The sequence below is a fragment of the Macrobrachium nipponense genome, chromosome 9, assembly GCF_015104395.2.
Source record: "Macrobrachium nipponense isolate FS-2020 chromosome 9, ASM1510439v2, whole genome shotgun sequence".
Classification (NCBI taxonomy): Eukaryota; Metazoa; Arthropoda; class Malacostraca; order Decapoda; family Palaemonidae; genus Macrobrachium; species Macrobrachium nipponense.
The window spans coordinates 84,024,062-84,038,546 of NC_061110.1; the positions used below are offsets into that span (position 1 = coordinate 84,024,062).

At 34.4% G+C, this 14,485-nt stretch overlaps 2 protein-coding genes across 2 annotated transcripts; both read right to left on the reverse strand.

Annotated features, from left to right (window-relative positions):
• Nucleotides 1-3,165: 3,165 nt before the first annotated feature.
• Nucleotides 3,166-4,301, reverse strand: LOC135218534 (uncharacterized histidine-rich protein DDB_G0274557-like). The gene is made up of 2 exons (XM_064254904.1): nucleotides 4,260-4,301; nucleotides 3,166-3,609 (listed from the first exon to the last, which is right to left on the reverse strand). The coding sequence occupies exons 1-2, from the start codon at nucleotides 4,269-4,271 to the stop codon at nucleotides 3,244-3,246; spliced, it is 378 nt and encodes a 125-aa protein (XP_064110974.1). The 5' UTR covers nucleotides 4,272-4,301; the 3' UTR covers nucleotides 3,166-3,243.
• A 4,594-nt stretch (nucleotides 4,302-8,895) lies between these two features.
• LOC135217919 (uncharacterized histidine-rich protein DDB_G0274557-like) lies at nucleotides 8,896-9,960 on the reverse strand. Its single transcript, XM_064254007.1, has 2 exons — nucleotides 9,919-9,960; nucleotides 8,896-9,272 (listed from the first exon to the last, which is right to left on the reverse strand). The coding sequence occupies exons 1-2, from the start codon at nucleotides 9,928-9,930 to the stop codon at nucleotides 8,916-8,918; spliced, it is 369 nt and encodes a 122-aa protein (XP_064110077.1). The 5' UTR covers nucleotides 9,931-9,960; the 3' UTR covers nucleotides 8,896-8,915.
• Between the last annotated feature and the right edge of the window lie 4,525 nt (nucleotides 9,961-14,485).

Genomic DNA, 14,485 nt, shown 5'->3' on the forward strand with positions numbered 1-14,485 from the left:
AAAAGACCTTGATAACTCAGGTCAAGATCTCATTGGAATTAGGTGCCACCAAAACAGCAATACCAACATCTAAACAAGGATCAGTAAGCAGATATGTCAACCTGCCTAGAAATAAAAGGAAAATAAACTATCGTTGGTGTTATGCGAGAAACGTTTGTAATTTTGTAACTTACGTAGTAACTACGCAATGAAGCAGCGACCAGAACAACGAAATCGACAGTTAAGTTTTGTTAAAGGGTAAAAGCAAAAATTAAAAAAAAAAGGTTGAAGAATAGATTACGTAGGCATCATGACAAGAAACACGAATTGTATGGTGAATAACTGTTCCATCGCCTAAGGAAACTTTAGTAGATTCACATCAACCGTGCATCTGATGTCTTGGCCCGTCCATTACGACACTCCTGATTAGCTTTTGATAAGCCAATCACAGGGCTGGAAACTCTCAGTCTCTCGAGAGAGTTCACATAGGAGGGATTTATGTTTCACCTCTCCTGAGGGATACTTTAGAAAAATGTATCCCTTAGGAAAAGTGGAACATACATCCTGGGTATCTGAACTCTCTAGAGAGACAGAGAATTTTCAACCCTGTGATTGGCTTCTCAACAGCCAATCAGGAGCGTCGTAAAGGGAATGGCCTAGATATAAATGCACGGTTTATGTGAATCTACTATAGTTGTTGGAATATAGCTTGTTAGTACGAAAATAGCGGATGATCTATGATTAATAACAGCCATCACCATTCTCCTTCATATGACAACAATGAAACTCACCATTATATATATCATAGTTACCTGTCTATTTCTATTTCTTTCGAGGAACTTATTTTGGATACCGGTCAATCATTTCCACTGAAATGGATGTTTTTTGAAAAGAATTTGACAACAATCACTATCACATAGTTTTTAGCTGCCGAATGAAGGGCGAATCCAACTTCTCGATGATTTTATTTTTTTTTATTTTTCATTTTATTGTGAATGGACACATATAATAAATGGGAATGTAATACGATATTAACCATTGCAATTGCAACATTATTTTAACTGCAAGGCCATATACCTTCGTATGAATAAACATAAAAATCCCAATGAAACATTTGAAAAATGAGGGAAAATCTTAAGATTTCAGGATGTCTTAGGTCATTGGTATGCCATAGGGAAGAAGTGCCCTAAAACTGGAACAAAAAGGTTAGCATTTTCCTTAGCAGAGCGACCTATAGATTCTTAAGGGGAAAAAGGCGGCTAAAAGTTCGGCTAATAGTTGTTCAAACCTTACAGGACCAGAGATGAGAAATCGCTTTCATCAGGTAACGAGATCAGTATCTCAGATTTCACCTTAATAGAAGAATAGGTACCAGTTTCTTTTCAAGTCCAGGAGAACGAAGATTTCTAGCATAGATAAGAAGTAGTGTGATAGTTTAAGAGAAATTTATTTATCCAATGAGGTCAATTGGGATAGGAAACCTTTTCCACAGAATAAAAAGCATACTCCTCAAAAACGGAGGTCATATCTGATTAATATTACTTGTTACAATGTCAGAGATTTCGTTTACCAAATCCGAAATTACCCAGTAAAATATTGATTAAAAGCCACATGTGTCAACCTGTTAAGAAACTTAAAATTCGGCTATAAATATTTGCTCAAAGGAGCCGATGAAAATACAATGGTCAGGAACACAGGTTGTAGACACAATGATTAGGAGCCTCCGTTGTGTGAGAAACACCTGTGTCATCTTAGCAACGAAAAAGGAGTAGTCCTTAATACCTTCTGCATAAGTGAGGGGGGGGGACGGGTGTATAATTATTTAGTGATAATGTAAATTATAACCTTCAAAATATAGAGCTCTATTATGTTGAGAATATAGCAACAGACCTATGTAAAGCTACAGAAAAAGTTGTAGATATGGTAGTTACCAAACAGTTCTAATTTTTCATTAATATTAATTTTGGTGTCAGTTGATCGCTTCTATTGTTAATCGCAATCAAAATCGTGAGGAAGACATTTTTCTGCAATACCTCCACTCTATTTCTATGATAATACAGGGTTATTCTCCCGATAACCTCTTTATTTTTTTATGCAAATCTCACGGAATGAATCACGGGAACCACAAACATGAAAGTAAAGGATGAAAGAAAAGAGTAAGTGATTAAGTTCTTACAAATGAACTTGAAACTAGGAATATTTTCAGCGACAGAATGAAATATATATATCAGTATCATAATCTTTATAAATCATAATACCTGATCAACCACTTATATACCTGAAACAAACTAAGTCGCATTATATTATTCATTGATAGTTGACACATGATAAGATTGGTGTAAACATTTCTAAAATGAAGTAGCAATGAGATAAGGGCACATTATCTTGAAAGGTATCGTGGTGACGAAGGGATATTTTATTAATAAAATTTACAGTAGGGAGGCTTACCCTGACCTACTAAATCTTCTCAAAACGGCATTGCAACATGGTAAACATCCAACAGAACAAGCCCAACTAGAGAATTAAAAGCCTAAAACCTTTACCTTATGTGTAATATTAAAAAGTCTGTTCGACAGAAGAGAAAATGTACTCATCAATAATATCGGGCAGTAACTCTCATACATAATAAAAACAAGTAAAAAATGCACCAAAGTCTCTTTGGACGAATCAATTTTTCTGTATACTGCTATATAACACCATCAGCAAGACCGGTAGTGTTTCAATTGCTCCATACACTAGATATGGTAGAATGAGGTTGCGTCCCATGCCTCTGGAAAGTACTGTCAGATGCACAATCCATGATTAATTTTAACCTTAAATCAATAAAAACTACAGAGGGTAGAGGGTTCCAATTTGGTATGTTTGATTATTAGAGGGTGGCTGATCAAAATACTAATTTGCAGCCTTCTAGCCTCAGTAGTTTTATGAATCTGAGGGCGGACAGAATTAACTGTCGATGGACGGATGGACATACAAAGCCGGCACAGTAGTTCCTTTTACAACAAGCTGAAATGAATGTGGGCTGTTTTATCATACCTGAATTTATTTAAAAATGTCGTATGAAAGTTGGTGTTAATTGATAAATGTGGTTAAATTTCAGGATTTTTGTGTTAATATTCCTATATATAATAAATGATAAAAACATAAACCAGCTATATTATGCGATATTTATTCGATCGTTTGTCTTTACATGAAACACTCCTGAATCAGCAACAAGAGCAAATCCACATTTATGCTCCACTGAGACCAGCAGTCAAGTTCTCCTTAACCTGAGTAATAGGAAGGGTAGCTGTAGTATGGGCCAGGATAGCCATAGTAGCCATAGTTATTGGAAGGTTCTGCGTAAGGGTAAGGATAAGGGTAAGGCTCAGCATAGGCATAAGGATCGGCAGACCTCTTTCCATGGTAGTGAGGATGAGGATGGTAGACAGGGTAGTATTCTTTGGAGGGGGAAGCCTCTGGCTCTGGCTCAGCAGATCTCTTGTGATGGTAGTGCTTGTGACCATAGGCTACTGGGTAGTAGGGGTAGTAGTTGCGATACCCATAGGGGTAGACATAACGGTGGTCTGGCTCTGCATCTCGCTTTTCAATTGCAACAGCGCAAGCAGAAGCCGCCAGGAGCACAATTGCCTGGAATTTTTAAAAGTATCTTGAGAATTTCTTTCTTTAACAAAGAAAAAAAAGAAAATAAAGAATGCGTAAATAATGGCAGTATGATAGTCTAATAATTTAAGGAAAGTAATTTTAAAATATAGTAATAAGAACTCCTATTCCTTTTATTATCTTTATGGATAAAGTGAGGGTGTTTTAGTTTCAGCGTTAAGTATTAGATTTTGCTCAAATACGTTTCAAAGTATATAGAATGAATTTATTATGCTCATAATGTTAACAATCTTAACGCTTACAGGAAACAGAAAGTAATAATTTCCTGAATAACATATAAAAAAATACAATAGCTCTTAGGGCAACTGTCTTTTTTAAAGGCTAAGTATTATTTGGATCTTTTATCTTGCAGTACTTCAGTGGCAAACTTAGTAGATATAGCAAGCAAATAATTTGTGATGGAAAAAAATGCCAAGATACGTATTGACAGCAAGCAGAATGTGGAAATGTTCTTATTCAATAAGCACTCCTCAAAGTTGTTGGTAACTAAGTTTTAGATAATGAATGAAACACGAATTATCGAACATGTCCTGAAAAAAAGAGTGAGTATGATGTATATTGCCTTCTTAAATTTACGATAATATCGTAGAAACTGGAAATTATACTGATATACTGACCAGGAACTTCATTGTTGCTCGTGGGTGTTCACCGTGGCCACTTGTGAGCGAGTGTCTGCCGATGGAAGCCGGCCTCATGCTTTTATAGTCGCTTCTTTCCGAAGAAGACCTTCGTTAAGTCTTGTGACATTGCAAAAGGAAACCAGAGTTTTTAACCGGAAATTTTTGTATTAATGTTATATCGTCATTTTGTTACATTTCGAGACGAACTGACCGATTTTAAATGAATAAGAATTATTAAAGTCTAACGAATAAAATAAAAAAATTTGAATTATAATGTGTTGGGTTATAAGAAATGACTTTTTGGTCTGAAAGTGAGGCAGCAGTATAATATATATTCATACATGCACACACACACACATACGCACACATATGTATATAGCACACTTTATATACATACATACTCATATGTATCCAAAGACTGACACATGTACAAACAGCCTACAAAGGTATACGTATAAAACTACATATATACACAGCCTACAGAAGTATACGTATAAAAGCCGTTAGCCTAAATTTATTTAACGTGATGATTTGTTTTCATAAAACATTTCCATCTTCAAATTTTTGGATAAGTGTCGACATATAGTTTTCATTTTTAGATACCAAAAAGTACATGACCTTTATTGCCTGCATCTATCTATCCATCTCTCTACCTACGTATCTATTCATTCTCTTAGAAGTTCAAGGACAATAAGTAACCTTTGCTCTTAGGATAGTTCAGTTGTGTAATTTTTCTAATAATCATGTTAAATCAAATCAAATTTGAATTAATTTCTCCAAAGGAAAACGTTTTCCAAAATCTTTATTGAACGTATTAGGTTTCAGAAACGTCACGCTCAAATCAAAGTTATTGTCTCAATAATTCATTTATTATTGATAAATATAATGAAGCGTTTTCCATAAGGTCGTAATCAACGAGCTACGGTCATTTTGATTTCACACAATACAAAAGGAAACGGAAGCACTCAAAGAGAGAGAGAGAGAGAGAGAGAGAGAGAGAGAGAGAGAGAGAGAAGAGAGAGAGAGAGCAAAGTTAAACAGGTAAAGATAATAACAACACATTTATATACAATTTATAGCGATATGAATAGAACTATTGGACTTATTAAACAGCTGTCCTTATTCGGTAAAGTACTGGATCTACCTGGCTCACTTTATTAAATTGGCTAAAATATTTTATCTATTAGTGTAGTGTGTCTGTCAACAATAAAAACCGCTGACGGTGAGAGTTTTTTTTTTTTTTTTTTTTTTAGCTACAAAACTAATTCGGAAGATTCACGTTTCCTCTTCACTGCCGTGTCATAATGTCGCGGCATGTAAAGGAAGAGCAAAGGCCTAATTTTTCAGACGGCAAGTTTAAAAATACAGGAAAATATATCCTTTATTTCTTAGGTTCTTGCTTTTCTGAATGTATTTATAATTTGCTTTTATACTGGGTGTTAAATGAAAAAAAAAAAAAAGAGTATGTTCAACTAAAAAACAGGCGGTAAATTATCTGTAATTTTAAGGACTCGTCATTCAGTTATCACTATTGTGAAACTGTAACTTATATACAAATTACAAATATTCAATGTTATTTTCGAGAAGTAAGGTCCCTATCCTCCTTTCTTGTATATAAGCAATGGCCGTAAAATGGTTTCAGAATTTGAAGGATATTCTTTTGAAATAATTTATAGAAAACTTGCAGTGTTAAGAAATTCAAATTCTCGTCAAGAACAATCTTCCAAATATTACTTGCTACCCTTCAAAACACTGATGATTTATCACGGAGAGTTATTTGCTAACTATATAGTTACTAATTTTTCTACAGAAGGACTATGAGGTGCAAAGTTCAAATAATAATTATCTCTCAAAATAGAAAATTTCCTTAGAACTACAATATTTTCATTATTGAGTTACTGAACAAATGACTACTTTCTGGCTCATCTATGTATCAAAACTTTTAGGATTATGTGCATGATAAAGTCACTTGACTTACTTTTAAACATTTTCTTGTAAAAGCAATGATAATATATTACAGATTTCAGGCTTCTTTATGTGTAGGTGTATCATTCATTGTCTTCCTTTCCTACTTTACTGCAATGTTTGTAGTGACGGTGACTCACGCAGCGAGGTTTGTTGTATTGCATTTATGATAACATTGTAATGATTGACATGATATTACATTCTAATCTATTGATTATATGCATTCACAATGCTTTGGAAGATCTTATACAAAACGGGCGAATAACCAAATATTTTTATGCGGAAAACCCTCTTCACCAATGGTGATAAACATCTGAGGTCAGTTGTGTTAATTAGGGACAACATTTTAACTGAATAAAAGACCTCGATAACTCAGGTCAAGATCTCATTGGAATTAGGTTCCACTAAAACGGCAATAGTGACATCTAACAAGGATCAGTAAGCAGATATGTCAACCTACCTAGAAATAAAAGGAAAACAAACTATCGTAGGTGTTATGCGAGAAACGTTTGTAATTTTGTAACTTCCGTAGTAACTACACAATGAAGCAGCGATCAGAACAACGAAATTGACAGTTAAATTTTGTCAAAGGGTAAAAGTAAAAATAAAAAAAAGGTTCAAGAATACACTAAGTAGGCATTATGACAAGAAACATGAGTTGTATGGTGAATAACTCTTCCATCGCCTAAGAAAACTTAGTAGATTCATATCAACGGTGCATCTGATGTCTAGGCCAGTCCCTTACGACGATTTTGATTGGCTGTGAGCGTCGTATGTGACTGTCCTAGACATCAGATGCACGGTTGATGTGAATCTACTATAGTTGTTGGAATATAGCTTGTTAGTACGAAAATAGCGGATGACCTACGATCAATAACAGCTATCATCATTATCCTTCATATGACAACAATGAAGCTCACCATTATAGATCTCATAGTTACCTGTCAATTTCTATTTCTTTCTTGGACCTTATTTTGGTTACCTGCCAATAGTTTTCACTAAAATGGACTGATGCTGAAAAGAATTTGACAACGATCACTGTTACACATTCTCTAGCTGCTGACTCAAGTGCAAATCCAACTTGTAGACTTGTTTTTCGTTTTTTTATTTTTTTTTTAAATTTTTCATTTCATTGTGAATGGACACAAACATTAGATGAGATTGTAATACGATATTGACCATTGCAATTGCAACAATATTTTAAATGCAAGGCCTTATACCTTCCGTATGAATAAAAATAAAAATTCCAATAAAACGTTTTAGAAGTGTAGAAAATGAGGGAAAATCTTGAGATTTCAGGAAGTCTTAGGGCATTGGTATGCCATAGGGAAGAAGTACCTTAAAACTGCTACTAAAAGGTTGGCATTTTCCTTAGTAGAGCAACATATAGATTCCTAAGGGGAAAAAGGCTAAAAGGTTCGGCTAATAATTGTTCGAAACTTTATGGACAAAACATGAGAAATCATTTTCATCAGGAAACGAGATCAGTATCTCAGATTTCACCTTAATAGAAGAATACCAGTTTCTTTTCAAGTCCAGGAGAACGATGATTCTATGCATATATAAGAAGTAGTGTGATAGTTTAAGAGAACTGTACTTATCCACTGAGGTCAAATGGGATAGGAAACATTTTCCACAGAATAAAGAGCATACTCCTCAACAACGGAGGTCATATCTCATTAATATTACTTGTTACAATGTCAGAGATTTCGTTGACCAAATCCGAAATTACCCAGTAAAAAATAGATTAAAAGCCACATGTGTCAACCTGTCAAGAAATATAAAAAGCGGCTATGAATATTTGCTCGAAGGAACCGATGAAAATAAAATGGTTAAGAATACAAGTTTTAGACAATGATTAGGAATCGTTGTGTGAGAAACACCTGTGTCATCTTAGCAATGAAAAGGTGTAGACTTTAATATCTTCTGCATAAGTGAGGGTGGAATATAATATTTTAGTGATAATGGGAATTAAAGCCTTCAATTTATAGAGCTCCATTATGTTGAGAAGATAGCAAGAGACTTATGTAAAGTTACAGATAAAGTTGTAGATATGGTAGTTACCATACAGTTCTAATTTTTCATCAATATTAATTTTGGTGTCAGTTGATCACTTCCATTGATCGTGATGAAGACATTTTCTGCAATACCTCCACTCTTCTTCTATGATAATACAGGGTTATTCTCCCTGCAACTATTATTTTAATGCAAATCTAGCGGAATGACCTTAAATAAGATAAAAACTACAGAGGTTAGAGGGCTGCAATTTGGCAAGTTTTATGATTAGAGAGTAGTTGATCAAAATATCACTTTGCAGCCCTCTAGCCTCAGTAGTATTATAAATCTGAGGGCAGATATATTAAACTGTGGACTGACGGATGGACATACAAAGCCGGCACAGTAATTTCTTTTTCAGCAAGCTGAAATGAATGTGGGCTGTTTTATCATGCCTGAATTTATTTAAAAGTGTCATATGAAAGTTGGTGGTAATTGATAAATGTGGTTATATTTTAGGATTTTTGTATTAATATTCCTATATATAATAAATGATAAAAATAAAAATCAGATATATCATGCATATATTTATTCAATCGTTTGTCTTTACATGAAACACTCCTGAATCAGCAACAAGAGCAAATCCACATTTGTGCTTCACTGAGACCAGCAGTCAAGTTCTCCTTAACCTTTCTAATAGGAAGGGTAGCTGTAGTATGGGCCAGGATAGCCATAGTAACCATAGTTATTGGAAGGTTCTGCGTAAGGGTAAGGATAAGGGTAAGGCTCAGCATAGGCATAAGGATCGGCAGACCTCTTTCCGTGGTAGTGAGGATGAGGATGGTAGACAGGGTAGTATTCTTTGGAGGGGGAAGCCTCTGGCTCTGGCTCAGCAGATCTCTTGTGATGGTAGTGCTTGTGACCATAGGCTGCTGGGTAGTAGGGGTAGTAGTTGCGATACCCATAGGGGTAGACATAACGGTGGTCTGGCTCTGCATCTCGCTTTTCAATTGCAACAGCGCAAGCAGAAGCCGCCAGGAGCACAATTGCCTGGAATTTTTAAAAATTATCTTGAGAATTTCTTTCTTTAACAAAAAAAAAGAAAAAATAATGCGTAAATAATGGTGGTATGATAGTCTAATAATTTAAGGAAAGTAATTCTAAAATATAGTAATAAGAACTCCTATTCCTTTTATTATCTTTATGGATAAAGTGAGGGTATTTTAGTTTCAGCGTTAAGTATTAGATTTTGCTCAAATACGTTTCAAAGTATATAGAATGAATTTATTATGCTCATAATGTTAACAGTCTTAACGCATACAGGAAACAGAAAGTAATCATTTCCTGAATAACAGATAACAAAAATACAATAGCTCTTAGGGCAACTGTCTTTTTTAAAGGCTAAGTATTATTTGGATCTTTTTATCTTGCAGTACTTCAGTAGCAAACTTAGCATATAGCAAGCAAATAATTTGTGATGGAAAAAAAATGCCAAGATACGTATTGACAGCAAGCAGAATGTGGAAATGTTCTTATTCAATAAGCACTCCTCAAAGTTGTTGGTAACTAAGTTTTAGATAATGAATGAAACACGAATTATCGAACATGTCCTGAAAAAAAGAGTGAGTATGATGTATCTTGACTTCTTAAATTTACGATAATATCGTAGAAACTGGAAATATACTGATATACTGACCAGGAACTTCATTGTTGCTCGTGGGTGTTCACCGTGGCCACTTGTGAGTGAGCGTCTGCCGATGGAAGTCGTCCTCTAGCTTTTATAGTAGTTTCTTTCCAGAGAAGACCTTCGTTAAGTCTTGTGACATTGCGAAAGTAAACGAAAGTTTTTAACCGGAAATTTTTGTATTTATGTTATATCGTCATTTTGTTACATTTCGAGACGAACTGATCTATTATAAAAGAATAGGAGTTACTGAAGTTTAACGAATAAAATAAAAAAAATTAGAATTATAATGTGTTGAGTTATAAGAAATGACTCTTTCGTCTGTAAGTGAGGCAGCAGTATATATATTCATACATGCACACACGCACACATACGCCACACATAATATGTATATAGCACACTTTATATACATACATACTCATATGTATCCAAAAACAGACACTTATACAAACAGCCCTCAAAGGTATACGTATATAACTACATATATGCACAGCCTACAGAGGTATGCGTATAAAAGCCGTTAGCCTAAATTTATTTAACGTGATGATTTGTTTTTATAAAACATTTCCATCTTCAAATTTTTGGATAAGTGTCGACATATAGTTTTTCATTTTTAAGATACCAAAAAAGTACATGACCTTTATTGCCTGCATCTATCTATCCATCTCTCTACCTACGTATCTATTCATTCTCTTAGAAGTTCAAGGACAACAAGTAACCTTTGCTCTTAGGATAGTTTCAGTTTGTGAGTGATTTCTCTGGGTGTCTTTTCATCACAGACCAAAAAAAAAAAAAAAAAAAAAAAAAATATATATATATATGGTGCCAGCTCTTATTAGAGATAAAAAAAATATAATCATGATAAATCAATCAAATTCGAATTAATTTCCCCAAAGGAAAACGTTTTCCAAAGGTCTTTATTGAACGTGTTAGGTTTTCAGAAACGCCATATTCTCAAGGTTATTGTTTCACTAATTTATTTATTATTGATATATATATTGAAGAGTTTTCCTTAAGGTCATAATCAACGAGCTACGGTCATTTTGGGGGATTCCTCTTCGGTTAGGTGTCTTGATTTCACACTATACAAAAGGAAACGGAAGCAACTCATAGAGAGAGAGAGAGAGAGAGGAATTGAGAGGAGAGAGAGAGAGAAGAGAGATGAGAAGAGAGCAAAGTTAAACAGGTAAAGATAAACCACAACACATTTATATACAATTCATAGCGATATGAATAGAACTATTGGACTTACAAATTAACATAAGTACTTTTTTTTTTTTTTTTTTAGAAACTCTCCTTGGAAGCAGTTATTAAACAGCTGGCCTTATTCGGGAAAATACTGGATCTTCCTGGTTTACTTATTAAAGTTGGCATAAAATATTTTATCTATTAGTGTCGTATATCTGTTAACAATAAAAACCATTGACGGTTTTTTTTTACTTTTTTTTTTAAAGCTACAAAACTGCTTCGGAAGATCCATTTTTCTTCATCACTGCTGTGTCATAATTTCGCGACATGTAAAGGAAGAGCAAAGGCCTCACTTTTCAGACGATAAGTTCCAAAATACGGGAAAATACATCCTTTATTTATTAGGTTCTTGCTTTTCTCAATGTATTCGTAGTTTATGTTTTTATACTGGGTGTTAAATGAAAAAATAGACTATGTTCAGCTGAAAAACAAGCGGTAAAATATCTGTAATTTTAAGGACTCGTCATTTAGCTGTCACTATTGTGAAACTGTAACTTAGATACGCATTACAAATGTTTAATGTTATTTTCGAGAAGTATGGTCCATACCCTCCTTTCTTGTATAGAAGCAATGGCCGTAAAATGGTTTCTGAATTTGAAGGATATTCGTTTGAAATGACTTATTGAGAAACTTATAATGTTAAGAAATTCAGTCTCGGGAAGAACAATCTTCTCAATATTGCTTGCTACCCGTAAAAAAGCTGACGATTTATCACGTAAACTTATTTGCTTGCTATATAGTTACTAATTTTTCTACAGAAGGACTTTGAGGTGCAACGTTCAAATAATATTTATCTCTCAAAAAAGAAAATGTCCTTAGAACTACAATATTTTCATTATTGATTTACTGAGCAAATGACTACTTTCTGGCTCCTTTATATATAAAAGGTTTTAGGATCATGTGCATCCTAAAGTTATTTAAATTACTTTTAAACATTATCTTGTAAAAGCGAAATGTTTGAAGTTGATGATAAAATATTACAGACTTCAGGCTCCTTTATGTGGCGGTATATCATTCATTGTCTTCCTTTCCTAATTTACAGTAATGTTTGCTTTGACATTGACTTACCCAACGAGGTTTGTTGCATTGCGTTTGACAACATTGCAATGATTGACATGATATTGCATTCTAATCTATTCATTATTTGCATTCACAATGCTTTGGAAGATCTTATACAAAACGGGCGAATGACCAAATATTTATATGCGGAAAACTCTCTTCACCAAGGGTGATAAACATCTGAGGTCAGTTGTGTTAATTAGGGACAACCTTTTAACTGAATAAAAGACCTCGATAACTCTCATACATAAAAAAAAAACGAGCAAAAAATGCGCCAAAGTCTCTTTGGACCAATCGATTTTTCTGTATACTGCTGTATAACACCATCAGCAAGACCGGTAGTGTTTCAGTTGCTCCATACACTAGATATGGTAGAATGAGGTTGCGTCCCATGCCTCTGGAAAGTGCTGCCAGATGCACAATCCATGATTAATTTTAACCTTAAATCAAATAAAAACTACAGAGGGTAGAGGGTTCCAATTTGGTATGTTTGATTATTAGAGGGTGGCTGATCAAAATACTAATTTGCAGCCTTCTAGCCTCAGTAGTTTTTTTATGAATCTGAGGGCGGACAGAATTACTTTGGAGGGATGGATGGACATGCAAAGCCGGCACAGTAATTTCTTTTACAGCAAGCTAAAATAAATGTGGGCTGTTTTATCATACCTGAATTTATTTAAAAGCGTCAAATGAAAGTTGGTGTTAACTGATAAATGTGCATAAATTTCAGGATATTTGTATTAATATTCCTATATATAATAAATGATAAAATAAAAACTAGATATATTATGCAATATTTATTCAATCGTTTGTCTTTACATGAAACACTCCTGAATCAGCAACAAGAGCAAATCCACATTTGTGCTCCATTGAAATCAGCAGTCTAGTTCTCCTTAACCTGAGTAATAGGAAGGGTAGCTGTAGTATGGGCCAGGATAGCCATAGTATCCATAGTTATTGGAAGGTTCTGCGTAAGGGTAAGGATAAGGGTAAGGCTCAGCAATAGGCATAAGGATCGGCAGACCTCTTTCCATGGTAGTGAGGATGAGGATGGTAGACAGGGTAGTATTCTTTGGAGGGGGAAGCCTCTGGCTCTGGCTCAGCAGATCTCTTGTGATGGTAGTGCTTGTGACCATAAGGAGGCTACTGGGTAGTAGGGGGCGGTAGTAGTTGCGATAACCCCATAGGGTAGACATAACGGTGGTCTGGCTCTGCATCTCGCTTTTTCAATTGCAGCAGCGCAAGCAGAAGCTGCCAGGAACACAATAGCCTGGAATTTTTAAAAAGTATCTTGAGAATTTCTTTCTTTAACGAAAAAAAAAACCTAAATAATGGCAGTATAATGGTCTAATAATGTGAGGAAAGTAATTTTAAAATACAGTAAAAAGAACTCCTATTCCTTTTATTATCTTTATGGATAAAGTGAGGGTATTTTAGTTTCTGCGTTAAGTGTTAGATTTTGCTCAAATACGTTTCAAAGTATATAGAATGAATTTATTATGCTCATAATGTTAACAGTCTTAACGCATACAGGAAACAGAAACTAATCATTTCCTGAATTAACATATCCACAAAAATACAATAGCTCTTAGGGCAACTGTCTTTTTTAAAGGCTAAGTATTATTTGGATCTTTTATCTTGCAGTACTTCAGTAGCAAACTTAGCAGAGATATAGCAAGCAAATAATTTGTGATGAAAAAATGCCAAGATACGCATTGACAGCAAGCAGAATATGGAAATGTTCTTATTCAATAAGCACTCCTCAAAGTTGTTGGTAAACTAAGTTTTAGATAATGAATGAAACACGAATTATCGAACATGTCCTAAAAAAGAGTGAGTATGATGTAAATTGCCTTCTTAAATTTACGATAATATCGTAGAAAACTGGAAATTATACTGATATACTGACCAGGAACTTCATTGTTGCTCGTGGGTGTTCACCGTGGCCACTTGTGAGTGAGTGTCTGCCGGTGGAAGTCGGCCTCTTGCTTTTATAGTCGCTTCTTTCCGGAGAAGACCTTCATTAAGTCTTGTGACATTGCTGAAAGGAAACCAGAGTTTTTAACTGGAAATTTTTGTAATAATGTTATATCGTCATTTTGTTACATTTCGAGACGAACTGACCGATTTTAAATTAATAGGAATTACTGAGGTCTAACGAATAAAATAAAATTATTTGAAATATAATGTGTTGGGGTTATAAGAAATGACTCTTTGGTCTGAAAGTGAGGCAGCAGTATAATATATATTCATACATGCACACACACACACA